General features: G+C 37.6%; 1 protein-coding gene across 6 annotated transcripts in view; it reads left to right on the top strand.

Annotated features, from left to right (window-relative positions):
• LOC136885122 (zinc finger protein 248) overlaps positions 1-18,843 on the top strand; it is a 100,055-nt gene that overhangs the window by 9,551 nt on the left and 71,661 nt on the right. For 2 of the 6 annotated variants that reach the window (XM_068230196.1, XM_068230195.1), the window contains exons 1-2: positions 13,617-13,824; positions 16,971-17,077. In XM_068230196.1, coding sequence (XP_068086297.1) covers positions 17,000-17,077 — 78 coding nt within the window. In that variant the 5' untranslated portion in view covers positions 13,617-13,824; positions 16,971-16,999. Of the gene's footprint in view, positions 1-13,311; positions 13,367-13,416; positions 13,491-13,616; positions 13,825-14,232; positions 14,300-16,970; positions 17,078-18,843 lie in introns of those variants that run through there. The other 4 variants (XM_068230193.1, XM_068230194.1, XM_067157586.2 and 1 more) reach the window with 4 other exon arrangements.

Genomic DNA, 18,843 nt, shown 5'->3' with positions numbered 1-18,843 from the left:
GGAAAGGGTGATAAAAGGAAACCAGAGAACTACAGACCAATCAGCCTGACCAGTATAGTTTGTAAAATACTGGAGAGTTTAATATCAAAGTACATCAGAGGGATATGTGATGATAAAAATTGTTTCATGAGGAGCCAGTATGGATTTAGAAAGAAATTTTCTTGTGAGGCACAACTGGTGGGATTTCAGCAGGACATATCAGATCAATTGGATTCAGGAGGCCAGTTAGATTGCATAGCCATAGATCTTTCCAAAGCCTTTGATAGAGTGGAACATGGAATATTATTAAAGAAATTGGAGGGAATAGGATTGGACGTAAGGGTAACACGTTGGGTAAAAACTTTTCTAAATTCAAGGGTTCAGAAAGTCAAAGTAGGAATTAAGGTATCGCAGGAAGAGAAAGTTTGGAAGGGAATTGCACAGGGTAGTATAATCGGTCCATTACTTTTCTTAATATACGTAAATGATTTAGGGAACAATATAACATCAAAAATAAGATTGTATGCAGATGACATAATTGTTTACAGGGAAATAAATACCATTGAGGATTGTTCAGAATTACAAAGGGACCTTGAGAGTATCCAACAATGGGTTGAAGAGAATAACATGAAAGTTAATGGAGGCAAATCAACTGTTACAACATTAACAAACAGGAGTTTTAAAACTGAATTTGAATATACTTTGGATGGTGTAGTTATCCCAAAAGATGGCAAGTGCAAATATTAGGTGTAAGATTTGAAAGTAATTTGCATTGGAAGGGTCATGTGGATGACATTGTTGGGAAAGCATACAGATCATTACATGTCATAATGAGGCTACTTAAAGGATGCAACAAAGAATTAAAAGAGAAAAGTTACTTAAGTATGGTTCGTCCATTATTGGAATATGCAAACAGTGTTTGGGATCCTCACCAAGAATACCTAATAAAAGAAATAGATAGTGTGCAGAGGAAAGCAGCAAGATTTGTAACAGGGGATTTCAGGAGAAAGAGTAGTGTATCAGAAATGTTAAAGAAACTAGGGTGCGAAACTTTAAGTAAGAGAAGGGAGAAAACTAGACTTATAGGTTTATATAGAGCCTATACAGGAGAAGCAGCATGGGGAGATATCCGTGAGAGGCTTCAGTTGGAAAATAATTATATCGGCAGGACTGACCACAAATATAAAATTAGAAGGAATTTTAGCAGAAGCGATTGGGGTAAATTTTCGTTCATTGGGAAGGGTGTGGAAGAGTGGAACAGTTTACCAGGGGTAGTGTTTGATCCTTTTCCAAAATCTGTACAGATATTCAAAAAGAGAATAAACAGCAACAGAGAAAATAAATGAAATGTTAGAGGGCATTTGACCAGTGCAGGTTAATGTAAATAAAGAATGTGTGTGGATAAATTAATTCCATCCCCTGGTCTAAGGAGTTTGGACAGCCAAAGTAGGGGACTGCCTGTAGGGGTGAAGTACAGTGGGGACTTCGAGGGCCCTGGGACCGCTACGGTAGCTGTGAAGGCCCTTCAGGAACTCTGAAAAGTGGTGGTAAAAGGGGCTCTGGTTAAGACGCAGCAGTTCGTTATGCTACTTAGGGTCCAGAATGGGTAAAGAAAAGAAAAAGTAAGTAAATGCAATGTAAATTTTAATCTTATACCAGTTATACAGTATCATTTGAAGTAATTCCACATACTGTATATCAGATGTCTATATTTGTAAGTAGTACTGGAGATATTATAAGTAGAATTTTGTAAACAATGTAAATTTATTAAGGATGAGCTGTGTGTTTAATAGAAAAAATTGTTAGCGTAAATTATATAATATTGTATTATAGGAAAATTTTATTCTCTTGTTAATTTAATATTTAGTGCTTGACAATAATGTATTTTAGTGTACCATTTGCCACCGAGGTAAACACCTCATTTGCAAATAAAGAGATTTTGATTTGATTTGATTTTGATGACATCATGATCCGACGATAGAGCGTGCTCAGCTATTGCCGATTTGTCTGGCTGGTTGAGACGAATATTATGTTCATGTTCCTTGATACAGGTACCAATGGACCGGCATGTTTGGCTGATATAAACCTTACCGCAAGTACAGGGAACTTCGTATACCCCAGGATGTAAAAGTGGGGGCAATTTATCCTTGGTTTTACCAAATAGCTTAATATGATAATAGTGGAAACTCCTGCAAGAAACTGGCGACACCGCTTCTGCGTGCCATCTAGCGGTTCGAGAGGCTAACTACTCTTGCTACTGCTGTCAGCTGTGTATGCCAGAAGTGTCTTATTTGTACTTCAGATAGTTTTGTGCTTGTTATGCATCACGATTTTGGAAATGGCAGGAAGAGGAGTTATTTGTGCTATGTATGGGTGTTTTCATTAGAGAAGACAAAGTGATCGCAAGCCATTTTACAAATTTCGTAACAACAAAGTGCTGTGAGTATAGGCCTACCTGTTAATGTTTACGTGCCGGTATTTTTTTCTATGTATGAGAACATACTTTCTTTAAAATATTGTTATGATTAAACCTATGCATTTAATCGATTTTTAGGTGTACTCGGTGGGTGAAGAGCAGAAGGGCAGATTTAGATGAAAGGTACGAAGGTATGTTTAGCCACTAGGGTCCTCAGCTATTCTATAGCTTCTGGAATGCTAGTTCATGTGTCATTCAATTCTTTGCAATCAAGTGCTGCAAACACTGCAGAGTTTATAGAAATGTGTGATACTTTGATACTTTTAATTCTTCAAGTCTCAGTAGCCCCAAAGGGTACAGGAGACCCTTAAGCAATGACTCAGGGCATATGAAAAAGCTGGATGAAATTTATGATTGTCTAAAACAACTCAAAGTTTTGAATAACCGCAAAGGCAACTCTCTCTGTATTCAGGGTTGGATAGACAATATTTCTGCACTGAAATTATTGTGGTCTGAATTATATAGTGATTATGGTTTTCATTATTTGCTAACAAGGAGGCTCACACAGGACTGCATTGAAAACATTTCTTCCATCATCACAGCAAGAAGAGGTAACAATGTAACCCCAGATGCAACAAAATTTCGCAGTGCCATAAGGAGTGTTATGATAAATAAATTGCTCTGTGCTTCTGATGACAGCAATTGTGAATATGATGTTGCAGACTTTCTACTGACTTATAATGATGTGATGAAGTGCAATTTTGATGCTAATGTCTCTCGACAGTGTGAGTTAAGTGATCAAGTAACTGATTATGACCATGATATAATACAGGAAAATGCAGACAATTATGTCATGGGCTGGGCATGTAGCGAATTTCCCCATGCTGAGTGTAGGGACGTATTGTCACTTTATGATAATGATTTTAGCATGGGAAAATTGTGCATAGGAAGGAAAAGGTATGACAATTCTAATATTATGTTTCCGAATATTTGTGGGGGAAAGTTAGATGCTAAAATATCAAGACCATTTGAAGATAGTTTTTTTTTAAGTTTTTGTTAGAAAGCAAAGATGGGATTAGAAGAAAATTAAATGACAGGTTTTTGTCATTGAATGACTGTAGTGTAGGCTTATGTAACAGCTGTGTAATATTACTGACTGACAAGTATTTCAAAGTCCTTATAAAGGCATATGTGAATAGAACCAATGACTCAACAGTGAAAAATATTGCCTGTAAAAATACCAAGTTTAAAAAGATAATGCATGTGTGATTTGCTCTTGAAGACTGTAGGCCTTAGTCATAACATGACGATCTAATGTTTTAATTTGATAATACATTTGTTTTATTCTTATCACTGGTTCATTCAGATCAACATCCACCTTTTTCCTTCCCTATATGATGTTACAAGAACGACGCAATCGTCTTAAAATCTGTATTTCGTTGGGTTGGAAGTCGAAATGTGTAGTGTTTGAATAGCGGGTTATGTTAGTGTTCCCTGCGAGCCGCTAGATGGCAGCACTAGGTGCTGTCGCCGCTGCTCTGCGTGCTAAGTGAGGAGAGTTTCCACTATTATCATATTAAGCTATTTGGTTTTACCCAGACTGTGAGCAATTTTAGTGAAGGTGCCAAACACGGTTTTAAAAATTAAGTAATACCTGGTTGCCAGCCATTAAAGATTTGCGTAGATAGTTCCCTTCCCTGTCCCTTCACTATCGTTATTTCATCTCGGTGTTTTCCAAATTCGGACGTTCTTCATCGCCAGAAATGTCATTCCAGGCTTGTGTCAATGTCATACACCTGTCAATGTCATATGTTACGTAGTCATGGTATGTGACCCTCTCAGACTGATTCTGATGGTTCGTTCAGCTTCCGCTTCGAGCGCTGGCGCCGTGCCGTGTCCGGGGAGCCATCTGGTGACGAATGAACGTACCATTTCCACTTCTATTATAAAGTCTAAATTTCAAAAGCTCATTGTTTAAGAAGCCTTTCTCGTGGACAGTTGAGATTTTCTCCTGATGGCGCAGAGCACAGTTCTCTGCGAAAGACAAAGAATTTCACCTTATTTTCTTGACACGGCATAAGCCGGGCCGTGAAAGCATCAATGGCAACATCTTTCACTAATATTATTAACCGCCTATATAGCGTAACGGTTAGTGCCATCCTCGTGGGCCTGGGTTCGACTCCCATACAGCCAGAAATTTACGACTGGTAGGAGGTCTGGTATGTGATAAAAACGGTACATGCAGCTGACCTTTGTTGTGCGTGTGCCTGGAAAGAGTTGCACTACCTCGGGATGAGGACACGAATTTACTTCTTTTACTAATATTATTAGTAAGAAACCAATAACATTGCCTAATAATGTTAGTATTATTTCCATACGTAGATAATAAAAATATTAGTAATTACTTTATGAGTCAATGTTTTTAGTACATATTCCTAATAATATTAGTAAATTGTTTCATGGTCAACATGAATAATAAAAGTTACAGTATTCATATTATTGGAATTACTTCCACGAATGTATTTTGACTCAAAATATATATCATTAGTGAAAGCAAAATGAGTGGTATTTTAATATTTTGGCATAAATTCGACTCTTTATTCAAATAAAAAATAAAAATCAAATTATTCAATACTGATCTGCATTTAGGGCAGTCGCCCAGGTGGCAGATTCCCTTTCTTCTTCTTCTTCTTCTTCTTCTTCTTCTTCTTCTTCTTCTTCTTCTTCTTCTTCTTCTTCTTCTTCTTCTTCTTCTTCTTCTTCTTCTTCTTCTTGCGTTATGGCCTCTGTAGGACCACGGACAGCTCTTTCATGGATTGCATTTTTTCTTCTCCTCCCAGAACCTCTTCATCCTTTCTCTTCTTCTCTCCCGCTCTTCTTCCGAAATATTCAGTATCCTCTTCTCTTGTCTACTCCACTGGTGACTCTCAATCCTTTTCCTGTATCCATCCCTATCATTGATCTCTGGCATATTAGTCGGTATGTACTTGCTTCTCCAATTTTCCTTTTCTTCCACCTTGATCCCCAATTCCGACCAATCTTTCCGGAGTTCAACTACCTACTTGGTTCCTGTCTTTCCTCATGTCCTCGCTGTTGTTCAATGACATTGGAAATTTATTGAACATCTCGCTTGGTAAGTTATTCCAATCCCTAACTCCCCTTCCTACAAATCAATATTTGCCCCAATTTGTCCTCTTGTTTTCCAACTTTATCTTCACATTGTGATCTTTCCTACTTTTAAAGGCGATACTCAAACTTCGTCTACTAATGACATTCCACGCCATTTCTCCACTGACACCTCGAAACATACCACTCATTACAAGTGATGAAAATCATTTTTCTTCCGTATTGAAAGTTTCATAAACTGTATATAGGATAATATCTTTTGTTTATTTCCACCTATTCAATACATTACAAGAAGTTGGCATTTATTTTAAAACATTATTCAGATGAGACATGTTTCGCCTCTCACTTTGAGGCATCTTCAGTCATTATCAAAAACATTATTATTTTACCAGGCACCTGGTTAAAGATATTCAAAAATGTGTTTGATGATTATAAGAGAGGTAAGATTTACGTTAGTTATAAACATGTTCATGAAGTAACTAAAAATTCAATATATTGATAAAAACATATGTAGTTCTTTGTTGAATAGGACTTGTTTGATTCTACTATAGTAAGAGAAGGTGGCTTGAAGCCGTAGTCGTTAATAGATGTCTAATACATAGTGGAAGGCATAAAATATCAGTTCTATGAGAATATACATTACATTCAAATGATACTAAAAACTAGTGGATTCAAAGGTAGTACATATAAAATGTTCAATGAAATAACTATTGATCTAATAAAATGATAAACACATATGTAGTTCTTTGTTAATTAGGACGTCGTAAGATTGTACGGCTTAAAGCCGTAGTCATTACTAGATGTCTAATACATAGTGGAAGGCATATGAAATCAGTTCAATGAGAATATATAATACAAACAATTGATACATAAAAACTGGTAGATTCATAAGAGGTACATTTAAAAATGAAGGCGTCATGTGACTATAAAAACAGTTGATGGCTTAAAGCCGTAGTCAAGGTTTGAAATGTAGGTTAAATAACTGCTAAATATATGGTAAAAAGATATAAGTCAAAATATACAGCTTAGTATAAAAATATGAAGGAAAAACATTCCAATTACTTGACAAAAGTTACTTGGAAATAAACAAAAGATATTATCCTATATACAGTTTACATACCACTCAGTCGAGCAGCTCGTCTTCTTTCTCCCAGTTCTTCCCAGCCCAAACTTTGCAACATTTTTGTAACGTTACTCTTTTGTCGGAAATCATCCAGAACAAATCGAGCTGCTTTTCTTTGGACTTTTTCCAGTTCTTGAATCAAGTAATCCTGATGAGGATCCCATACACTGGAACGATACTCTAGTTGGGGTCTTACCAGAGACTTATATGCCCTCTCCTTAACATCCTAACTACAACCCCTAAACACCACCAAATCAAGTGCAGAGATCTGTACCCTTTATTTACAATCCAGTTTATGTGATCCAATGAAGATCTTTCCTTATATTGACACCCAGATACTTACAATGATCCCCAGGAGGAACTTTCACCCCATCAATGCAGTATTTAAAACTCAGAGGACTTTTCCTATTTGTGAAACTCACAACCTGACTTTTAACCCCGTTTATCAACATACCATTGCTCGCTGTCCATCTCACAACATTATCGAGGTCATTTTGCAGTTGCTCACAATCTTGTAACTTATTGATTACCGGTACTCTATAGAGACATCTTATTCCACTCCTTTACTCATATCATTTTTATATATAAGAAAATATAAAGGTCCAATAATACTGCCTTGAGGAATTCCCCTCTTAATTATTACAGGGCAAGATAAAGCTTCGCCTACTCTAATTCTCTGAGATATATTTTCTAGAAAAAAAGCCAACCATTCAGTCACTCTTTTGTCTAGTCCAATTGCACAAATTTTTGCCAGTAGTCAAATAGTGATGAGGAACGAGTGTAGGTTTCACCTTTTAATAAATGTTAGGCCAAAAACAGCCTCTACTGGTATGTAACAAGCATTTGAAAACAATGAGAGATTTGGCTTAGATTAAAGAACTTTTGTTAGGATTTGTAATAGAATGTTCCATTGCAAGGAATGAAGCATAAGCTCAAAACAACAGCTTCTCCATGGGTGAAGGCCTGTATGGATGCTGATTTATCCGCGGAAATCCGCGATGTTAGTGTCTTGGCGGATACAAACTGTGTGGCAGTGAGAATAATTTGGCTGATAATTTCAAAATAATGACGCTTATTGATTTTCACTCAGGTACACTCTTGTTTTTGCTTATGGTAAAGCTACACTTGACATTGGTGTAGGAGAATAGTGATATATAAAGAGTTTTGAAACCATAAAGCCGTAAATCTGACCTAAGCCTAACTGGCTCCTGCCCGCAATTAGGCTTAATGGGAGGAAGGAACAAAGGTCAATACGTCGGCAGTTGTCGCAAGAGAAAGTCCCTCAAAAACCTGCGACTGTAGGGGTTCTGGTACCAGGTGTCAGTCCAATTGTACTATGTTAACAGGTCTATCTGTTTCAATACCTTTGGTGTAGTTAAATATTTAAATTATCCGCGGATAACCATTCGCGGATACGGGTACGGATGAAGGAGGAATGGATGCGGATATTATTTTGTATATCCGCGCAGGGCTCTAATCATGGGTTGGTAGTTATACACAGTATCATTGTGTTTCCCTAGTGCAGTTCTGATCGGTGACCACAGCTATCCTTTAACATTTTGGCTTATACCACCAGTAAACCAAGATGGCCGTGGTGGTGGTGGTGACGATGATTATTGTTTTAAGAGGAAGTTCAACTAGGCAACCATCCTCTATATAACACTAATCAGATAGCAAAATGGAAGGGATCCGACACTTCGAAAAATGAAGGTATCCGCTAAAGAAAGAGAAGGGCCACGAAGGGCGCGAACATGAAAGACCCTCTAGGCTTCACAACCTAACAAGGTAAAGGTCAGAAAAGAACAACAGTTGAACAAGGGAGGTCGGATAGGATAGTTCAAAGCGAGGACCCTGGTACAAGTAAGTGGAAGCAATGCCCGGACTCCGCTCAGGCCCCCGTGGACGCCAACCCACGCTCCCAAGTTGAGAGCCATGGGTAGGGTTGCCATACGTCCTGAAAAAGCGGGATCGTCCTGAATTTGAGCATGTGTCATGACGTCTTGACCAATTTTTTAAAAATCCCTGAATGTCCTGAATTTTAAAAATCAGAGCAAATTATTTAAAATTTTGCTCAATTTTTTTGAAAAGGGAATGGATTTTTTTGGATGGTCATCCTGAAACAGAGTCTGACGCCATTTCCTGATGTTGTCATGGTAACAGGCTTGTCGTACGCTAACGCTATCTACTTCCGCCCGGGAGCAGCGTGTTGAATAATGATGAAAATTATTTTGTATCCATGTTAGCCAGTAAAAAATGCGTTTAGTTTTTAAAGTAATGTAAATCCAGTGAGCAATATTCTGAATTGTTTAAATTGGCTCAGACCTACTTCTGTTTACCTGGCTATAACGCATGTGTAGAAAGATTTGTTTCTTTAATGAAATCACAATGGACAGACAACAGAAACAGACTGAAAGTATAATCTGTTAAATCAATATTATTGCTGCAATACATTTTTTAAAAAATATCTTGGCAGGTATTCCATGATTACATTTAAAAAAATTGTTGAGTTGCTAAAAAGCGAGTCAAGTTCAGAAAAGTATGATTGGCATCAGCATCAGGACACTTCTGTGTCATAAATATCTTTAATCAAAGGTAAATAAGTACTGTTTTTAGTTTTCATTTATTCGCGTTATTGAGAAATGAGTAATTTCCCGTTACTAAAAAATCTATGTAATTAACATTGAGTACTATATAATTTCGAAGTGGTCTGTAAAGTAGGTGTTTTACATAAGTACCGTATGATTTCTTATTATTTCTCTATTTGATTTTTAACATTAACATCGTATAACAAGTGTGTATTTTGGTAACGGAATTAACGAAATACACTCGTTGGAACCATAGGCGCCGACCACTGGTCTTGAGCACGGGGCAAAGATGAAAATATCAGATATTCTTACGGGAGCAAAACATGATTGCGTCCCCGTACTACTATATGTATGGGGGCAAGTGCTCCCATGGAATGGGAGCCTACGATAGTAACTTGTCAATGTTGGTCTCCTGAATTTCATCCTGAACCTTATGGCAACCTAGCCATTGGGCCCCTTTTTTAGTTGCCTCTTACGACAGGCAGGGGATACCGTGGGTGTTATTCTACCGCCTCTATCCACAGGAGGTAGTAAAATAAGATTTTGCTAGTCCATCTCAGCTGGGATTTTTAAGAGCACATAAAATTAAAAAGTAGAAAGAACAAGGAGGGTTAAAGTGTGGAAAAGACTGCGAATAGTTGACACTTTAACTCAATCATTTTCCGCAAAGAAACATTCTTCTCTCAAATTATTTTCACTTCTTTCATTCATTCTCATTTGTATCAATGTCACGACAACGACAATATCAAGTGAGCCTATTGGACATATGGATTAATTAATAGCCGGTTGTAGTTAAAACCTACTGCTAGGAACAAACACAAACCATGAACATACCGTATGCAAAAGACGAATTCTAACCTCCATGTGTATCGGCTGACTAATGAACTAATATTATGAGTGAAATTATTTTATTAGTCGTGTGGAAATCTTTATGAAACACAATTTGGTTAACTAATAATTATTTTTATGAGTTATGATATTATTAGGTACGGTAATATGGTTAGTTAAATTTATGAATCCAGTTACACTAAGCTTATCATAAACCTGCATGAAAACCCGGCTATTCAAGTCAAAACTGACAATGTACGGAGAGACAACTTCTCCTAAACTCTTCACCTTCGCTTTCAGTAGTATGCCACCAACACAGAAAGCTAAGCTAAGCTACGCTATGCTACGCTAAGCAATGCCAAGCTGCGGTGTGCTATGACACAAATAAAAAGCTGAGCTAAACTATGCTAGGCAGCACTTTTATTGTCTCGCTGTTGTAAATAATCAATTGCTCTCTCTGCACTACTGCTCGGTGGCATGATTTTTTTTTCGAAGGGGTTCGACTGGCTGAGACTGTGTAGGTGTGGAGGCGGACGAAACAGATGATAGTAAATAATTTTGTGTGGCTATTTCTAGCCGAGTGCAGCCCTTGTAAGGCAGACCCTCAGACGAGGGTGGGCGGCATCTGCCATGTGCAGGTAACTGCGTGTCATTGTGGTGGTGGATAGTGTTATGTGTGGTGTGCGAGTTGCAGGGATGTTGGGGACAGCACATACACCCAGTCCCCGGGCCAATGGAATTAACCAATGAGGGTTAAAATCCCCGACCCGGCCGGGAATCGAACCCGCGACACTCTGAACGGAAGGCCAGTACGCTGACCATTCAGCCAACGAGTCGGACGGAACAGATGATGAATCAGATATAATATGTGATAGGGAGTGTAGGTCATCACATTCCGGACTCTCGCAGTCATCTGGGTGGCTACTTCAGTTATCTCTCGACGTCGATATGTTTCCTGCCTGTCAATGTTTGAATGTGTGCTGTAAGGAAAATTAAGCTATTAATACGCATCCAAACGTAGCCTATATTATGAAATGACACACGGAGATCCTTTTATGGAGCATATTGAACTGTCCTAGTCCTTGTGCTTCACACGCAATTATTCATGTTGTTCATTTTTTTTAGTGTAATGTTTATAATGTCTTAGCTGCAAAACAACAAATCGAAACGTTCTTATTTGCTTATAACCTCAAATGAATTACATGCGTTTTAAATTATAGTATACTCAACATATAAATCACTTATAATTTCATCAATTTTTAATATTTTAAAAATATTTTGAATACCGGTATTATTCATACTGCGTGCGTTAAAATAACAGCTCACCTTCTTGTAGATATATAAGGCAGAAATAATTCCATTCGTTTGTGGAATCTCCACTCCTTCATTTTCTCCCTTCCTGTCCACTTTTACTCTCTTTTTGTCTCATCAGTGCCTCCCTAAAACAGTCCCTCAGTCTTTTTCATAAGTTTTAAAGTAATTTACCTAAAACAATATATGCTATTATTTTACCTTTCACGTAACTGTTGATATATTTAAGAATATTTAAGAATATGGCATATAGTCGCAGAACAGGTGCTTCAACTGTATCTTCTAAATTGTAAATAATGTGCGTAAAGCCATGTGAAAAAAGTATTCTTCTCAGACAAATAGAACTGTCAAAATTGTGATTATATAGCTAATTTACAAATGGTAGCCTACTTACAATCAATTTGAACTACTGAACTTATTTCCTGCCAACAGTTTTCCTTTCTTATCAAGTCTCTGTAGTAATTTGATTACTCCCGGGATATCATTTCACCTCATCTATTAGTCGTTCTTCTTTTGGCCCGTTGTCCATTGTATTAAAATATCGAAGTGCTACCAGAAGAGACTCACACGACACGACTAAACACACACGAGAGCCCGCAAGACCAACTGCTCAGAAATGAAAAGCGCATGTGCCAGACCAGCTACAGCGAAGAAAATCACCTGCCTAGCGATCTGTCTAGCTTAGCTTAGCTTAGCTTGGCATAGTATAGCTTAGCATAGCGGCCTGTGTGTGTCATCGTACTTAAATGCATTGGGAGCGATATTTTTCACAACACTGCGTAGCTTAGCATAGCTTAGCCTAGCTTTCTGTGTATGGTGGCCTTTAAGTGGATGGTGCTGCAGCCACCTCCCCCTCAGGCTCTCGGGAGAGGCCTCCGCCGCACTGATTGCGCTGGCTAAGACTATTGATATCTTGCCACTTGGCAAGTAATTTAATCCATAGCATCTAAACAGTTTATTAATGTTTTGAAGGTCTAATTGCTGAAGACACTGAACTAAAAGTCTTGTTTCGCTGTGTTCTACAGCATCATCCACGATAGCTTCAACATTGGAATTGGAGATAATTCAGGATTTACCTCCACACGCGGCATTCAAAATTCTTGTAAAAGCACAGTATATAATTTTAATTTTCTCATATAGTTCAGTTTTGCTGAATGTTTCATATCCCTCACTTTCCAATACGCTACAAACTGGCCGCTTAGGCCTACTTAACCTGTCCTTGAACATTTCTCCTAAATGTTCACCTTTAGAATATTCCGCGGCAACATTCTTAAGTTTTTCCCATTGCTGCAGAAAGGAAATCTTCGAAGAATCTCTTTCTGTATTAATATAAATGCAAAGTGCAGCAATGTGCTTACAGCATTTGGAAAGGCCTGCTTTTTATTCACAATCGGCTGACTGAACATTCCTGTAGCAATCGATCTGTTAAATATTAAAAGAAGACTAGCATTCATTAATGAAAAAATAATTTACAACGGTGATGGACACGGAAAATATGTACTGTATCATAATGTTATGTTTGAAATTAATAGTCTATCTATACATATGATTTATGGTGCAAAAAGAAAGGTATACCTTAAGTTTAACTGCATAAGGGTGTTGATTAATGCTCGTTTCTCTCAAACAGAAGCTGGATATTTCTTGTCCCAATCGTTCTTTCACCTGGAATATGTCAAGGTCTGCCCAGACAGACCTTGGAATATGTGGTTACTGAAATATGACTTATCCCAACGAATATTCTGAAAGCCCACACAAATCGCTGGACTACGACATTTCAGGTTTAAATAGTCTCCTTCACTGTCACACTTGATTCTCCCGCGCAAGCTACTACACACACCCGTCACATGAATGTTCTGAGCGAGTTGCCGCTAGGAGCGCCAGCAGGTAAAATATCGCCATTCTCACGACTCACGAGGTCTCTAAAAATAGTAGTGGTAATTCACGGTACCTATGTGCTTCCTGCTTGTAGTTTGTCTTTGGTTTGTCTCCCAACATCCGGTAAGGACGCCAGGTTTGTTCTGTACTTTGGTGTGGTCATAGTTGACATTACTTGTCCCACATAACTTATTACAAACTTCTCTCGGAGAGACAGTAGTTAGCTGGAAATAAGGGAATTATACCGGTGCGTATTTGTATAGACGAAATATATGAAAAGCACCATCACCATTCATGATTTTCATTCGAAGTGGTTGAGTTGTTGTTATATCATAATATTCCATTTTTCTAGTATGGAGAATATCGAACAAATCGTAGCAGTTCACACAGTTTTATTCCGTTGATTGTGCTATTTCGCTAAGATTTTCTTCATCAAATAACTGCAGTTTCTTACGTTTTACATTTTGTTCACAGCTTGCTATATACTGCTAGTGAATTGGAGATCCAGTCATTTATTGCTGCCAGTCTTCTAGATCTCAGTAAACGAACTTAATATCATACATTAGCTCATTGGAAATAAGGTGAGCTTTATTGTTCAGTACATATGTTCATACAAAAGAATAATGGCAGATATTTCTGTTTATCAGTCGTCCGACTCGTTGGCTGAATGATCAGCGTTGGGGTCTTCGGTTCAGGGGACCGGGGTTCGATTTCCCGCAGGGTTGGGGACTTTAATCGCCTCTGATGAATTCTTCTGGCTCGGGGACTGGCTGTTTGTGTTTGTCCCAACACTTTCCTCTTCATATTCACACAACACACTACACTACCAACCACCACAGAAACACGCAATAGTGATTACATCCCTCTATATAGGGTTGGCGTCAGTAAGTGCATCCGGCCGTGAAACAGGGCCAAATCCACACGTGCGACACCGTTCGCACCCGCGACCCCACGGATGTGGGAAAAGCAGTAGAAAAAGAAGATTTCTCTTTATCAATCGACTGTGGGCTGTCTACGTTAAATATTACCAAGCGACCATTCTTACTTGTAATACATGTAAGTTTGTTGCAGTATGCTAGTGAATCAATTTTGAATACATAAAATAAAATAAGAGTTTTGTCTGTACATTGCTCAGAATTTAGGCTATAAAGAACAATATTTCTGTTAGGGTCATGACTACAGTAAACAAGGGAACGCCCTTCTTAATTTCCCATCATCTCTGTATGAATGTAATACTCGCAAAACTTTTAGTGTTACCTTGGCACCCCAGTGCTGAATCGGAGGACCTTCTTCTTCTTCTTCTTCTATATTGAGAGGGCTCGTTCCATCACAGCCTGCCTCTTGAAATAATTAAAATTAGTTACTGGGACATAAAACCATGAAATTTTAACCTGCTGAGGGATACGCCCTTCTGTAGATGGTATGCAAGATATGTTTCTGCTTTTCATTTTTCCTCTTTATCCTCGAGGGCCAAATAGGTGTCTGGCGTGTTCTGCTGTCTATTTGGAATTTCACTCCACTCTTTCTGAAAGTAAATAATCAACCCTTTTTGTAGATATCTGACATCTATTAACCAGAGTTCAAGGCAGAACATCGAGTAAGTTATTCTTTCTATGTTGTGACTGTTGACAAAAAAACAGGTCCTTTATTGAGTTTATTCAAACGTGACCTTCTCTACCTGTAAGTGAGGAGCAACTTGTTTTAATTTGGGCAGGGACAGAAAAATCGCTAGAAAAAAAATATTTATTTATATTCCGAGCCTGTCCTCTCATTGCTTAGTTCAAAGCCTTTTTATATGCCAAAAAAAAAAAAAAAAGACAGCACTGAAATGAATATTGGTAACTCAGCACTTCAGAATGTTGATAGGTTAACCAGTGATAGCCCATACAAGGAAAGCTTTTTTAAGAAATAAATTTGCTCACACGAGGCATAGGTATCCCTATTTGAAAGATGGATGCCTTCCTTTTTCTTTTTTGCTAGTTGCTTTACGTTGCACCGACACATATAGGTCTACACAATTAGAAATAGGAAAGGATTTCCACCTATCAATACTTCTTTATTGCACTTATTATGCTACAGGACCGGTTTCGACCCTTTACATAAGGTTATCCTCAGCTGAACCATGCATACATATCTATGTGATGAAGCTATGATTAAGATAGTATTGTCAAAGGAATGCCATACAATAATAAACATTAGGTGACATCCAAATGGGGCATGTCGTAACATGAACTGGCATATATGTCACTATGTACAACAATGCATTGTATGTCTAAAATAGTATGTTTAAGATCTTAAAATTAGTTGATAAAACATATCTCACTTAAAACTAACATATATATATATATATATGTACAAGATGAATACAATATATGGGAGCACTTCATGCATATGAACGTTCATGTCTTGCTTGTTGGCTAACTCCCGTGTTCAAGTCTTGTTTACACAGTTGTACACTCAGCTGCTCTTCCTGGAGTTTAAATGATATGGTTTGCTTGTAAAATTGTATGAGTAAAACATAAAACACATCTCAGCCACACCAACAACAATAAATATAACATCACTGCACAGCTACAAATGGGAAAAGATCCACTACTTTGAACCCAATGTCACTCAAATTTTATGGACGTCACAGGACAACATATTTGATTTTAACATAAGGCAACACACACAGCAGAGCTGAACATATTTTAACCTAATTTTAACCATACGTCTGGCACCTTTTAAAAATTGGTAAGTGTTGATAGGTGGAAATCCTTTCCTATTTCTAATTGTGTAGTTCGTCAATACGGAAATGAAGATCATATATTACGACAGATAGGTCTTACGGCGATGATGGGATAGGAAAGGCCTAGGAGTTGGAAGGAAGTGGCCGTGGACTTAATTAAGGTACAGCCCCAGCATTTGTCTGGTATGAAAATGGGAAACCATGGAAAACCATCTTCACGGCTGCCGACTGTGGGATTCAAACCCACTATCTCCCGGATGCAAGCCCACAGCCGCGTGCCTGTACCCGCATGACTTTCCACTATTGAATTAAATATCCTTCGAAGTGTGTTATTGAGTTTTGTAGATTTATATCTTGTGTTTGACAGACTGAAAACTTCTATTATTTCTGCATTAATTGTTGGGCATTGCACTGTGAACCATGTGTTATAACGTGTGCAGAAAATAACGAGGATTGAAACCTTGTACTGTTGTCTATAGATGTTGAATGACAGATATATAGACCAGGTCACAAATAAAGAGTTAATTAATATAGTTGATGAGAGGATAACGATTTGAAAAATTTTGATCGTTTAGAAGTAAAAGACACACACAACTTGTTTGCTTGATATTGAAGTAAAGTGCAAGGGGATAAGAACTGTTAGGGTACAGAGGATAAAATCCAATGTACAGATTAGGATACATGTAAAGTGTAGCAGAGGATAGGGTTATGTGGAGAGGTGCATCAAACTGGTCAGTAGACCATGATGTAATAGGCAATAAGTAAGTAGCATAGTCACTGGTTTTCTCCTCAGGATTACAAGTCATTCCCAGCCACTGGATGTGGGATTTTTTAAAATGAATGTCCCTGAGGTTCAGTTTCCAGGTAAAACTGGAGATCCTGTGGCTATAAGCACAATATCAACAGTCACCTAAAACTAAAGGCTTGATTATGGGCTGATGACCCTAACAACAATAACAGTAATACTTTTTAAAAAAATGTTTGTGGCTCATGTTTCAGTGTAAGGAGAGCACCTTCTAGAACTTCACATGCTAAATGAAATGGACATGGAAGTAAATATCAAGGAGGAACCAGTCTGGCTGGAGGAAGCAGCAGAAACTTCACATGTAAGTATCATTCCAGGTAACTTTATAGTAATTAGAATTTAACACTTAGCAGTCGACTGAGTATGACTGGTTACATAATTCTACTTGTAATAATAATAATAATAATAATAATCATATGGCCTTAGCCACCGTGTGCAGACATTTCAATTTGACGCCATCCGGCTGTCTGCTCGTCAATTTCGACGTTCCGTTTTACTCTAGGCCCCCACTAGATGGCAGACCGAGTAAACCGAAACTCTCTTGAGCGTCTATGGCTGAGATTTAATTAATTTTGTTGGGTAAACACCAAATGTGTCACCAGAGATCTTTTACATGCTGACATTGTATGACATGGAGTGTCGAATGGACTTTTTTCCGCCCTTCAAAAATCCGACTACCTCTGCCGGGTTTGAACCCGCTATCTTGGGATCCGGAGGCCGACATTCTACCACTGATCCACAGAGGCAGCTAATTCTACTTGTATATGTTGGGCAGAAAATATGAGTATATTAGTATCTATTCTTGAGGCATATATATTTTAATGTTGCAAATATTTCTTAGCAGAAAATGTAAAATTAAGCAATTTCCTCAATTGTGCCTAAAACTGAAGGGCTAAAGGGCCCAGAAAGATTTCACATTGTGAGTCCTGGATAGTTCTATTAAACAAAAAAAGAATGAAAATTACTTCCAGCCTAAATGTAATTCTTGAAAGACAACCTAAATTTGCTCTTTTTTTTTTTTTTTTACTTGTTTTCATTTTGATTCAAATCCTAACCAAATGAACTTATTTGCATAATTCTTTGTGTAATGTATTTCTTGGTTCAATACCCTGAGGTTTTTTTTTTAAATGTCCACACTGAATATAGTTATAAGGGCTTAAGTGAAGCAATCCATTGACTGACATTAATGCTCGTAGTGGTGCTTAGGTGAAGCAATGCATTGACTCACATTAATGCTCGTAGTGGTGCTTAGGTGAAACAATGCATTCACTCACATTAATGTTCGTAGTGGCAGTAAAAAGGCAAACTGCTAATCTAATTGACGGGATGATTAAGAAAAGAATTGTAATTTTAGAATGTATTCTCATACTTTATTGTATTTTTTTAACTAAAATACTTAGCTCATATCCGTAGGATGTTTTCATCATTAAGTTGCTTGCCTGTGGATTTTATACTAATCTCAAATTGACATTAGTTATTTGTATGATAACATAAATGGTAGAAATGCAGAATTTGTTGATATGCATCTCCTAATCTGCATAGCATGTCTGAAAGCTGAACTCATTGGCAAAATTTTGAAGAATTGGGTTTCTCTTCATCTCTCTTTGCTCTCTAACTGCATTCAAAACAGTCTCTTGGAGTATTCTGAGTATGCGGCATTTAATTCGGGGGAAAATATTTGCTGAGTAACTCTGGTGGTATAGGGCATGTAAATTAAATCCCTGGTTATCCTGATGATATTAAATGTACTGAAATACATCAACCTCTTGTGATATAAAATTTAATTGTTTTAGTGTTTTGTAATCCATAAAGTTGGTTTGTGTGATATAAAATCTATAATAATAATAATAACAACTTGACAGAGAAAACCTATTCCAGAAACTAGTAGCAGCAAGGAGGTGCCATATCATCAGTTGTTTTTTAATTTGCCTTTATTTTTCATTTGTCAAATATGCTGCTTCCAGCTGCAAATGATAAGTTGACTGAGGTAAAGATTGAAGCACATCATGCATTTGGTGATAAGTCCAGTTAAGGCAGTCAAAATGACATGTATTGGACCTTTTGATA

Source organism: Anabrus simplex, chromosome 13 (assembly GCF_040414725.1).
Source record: "Anabrus simplex isolate iqAnaSimp1 chromosome 13, ASM4041472v1, whole genome shotgun sequence".
Taxonomy (NCBI): Eukaryota; Metazoa; Arthropoda; class Insecta; order Orthoptera; family Tettigoniidae; genus Anabrus; species Anabrus simplex.
Note: the sequence above shows the minus strand (reverse complement) of the source record. Positions and strands in the feature narration are given on the sequence as shown.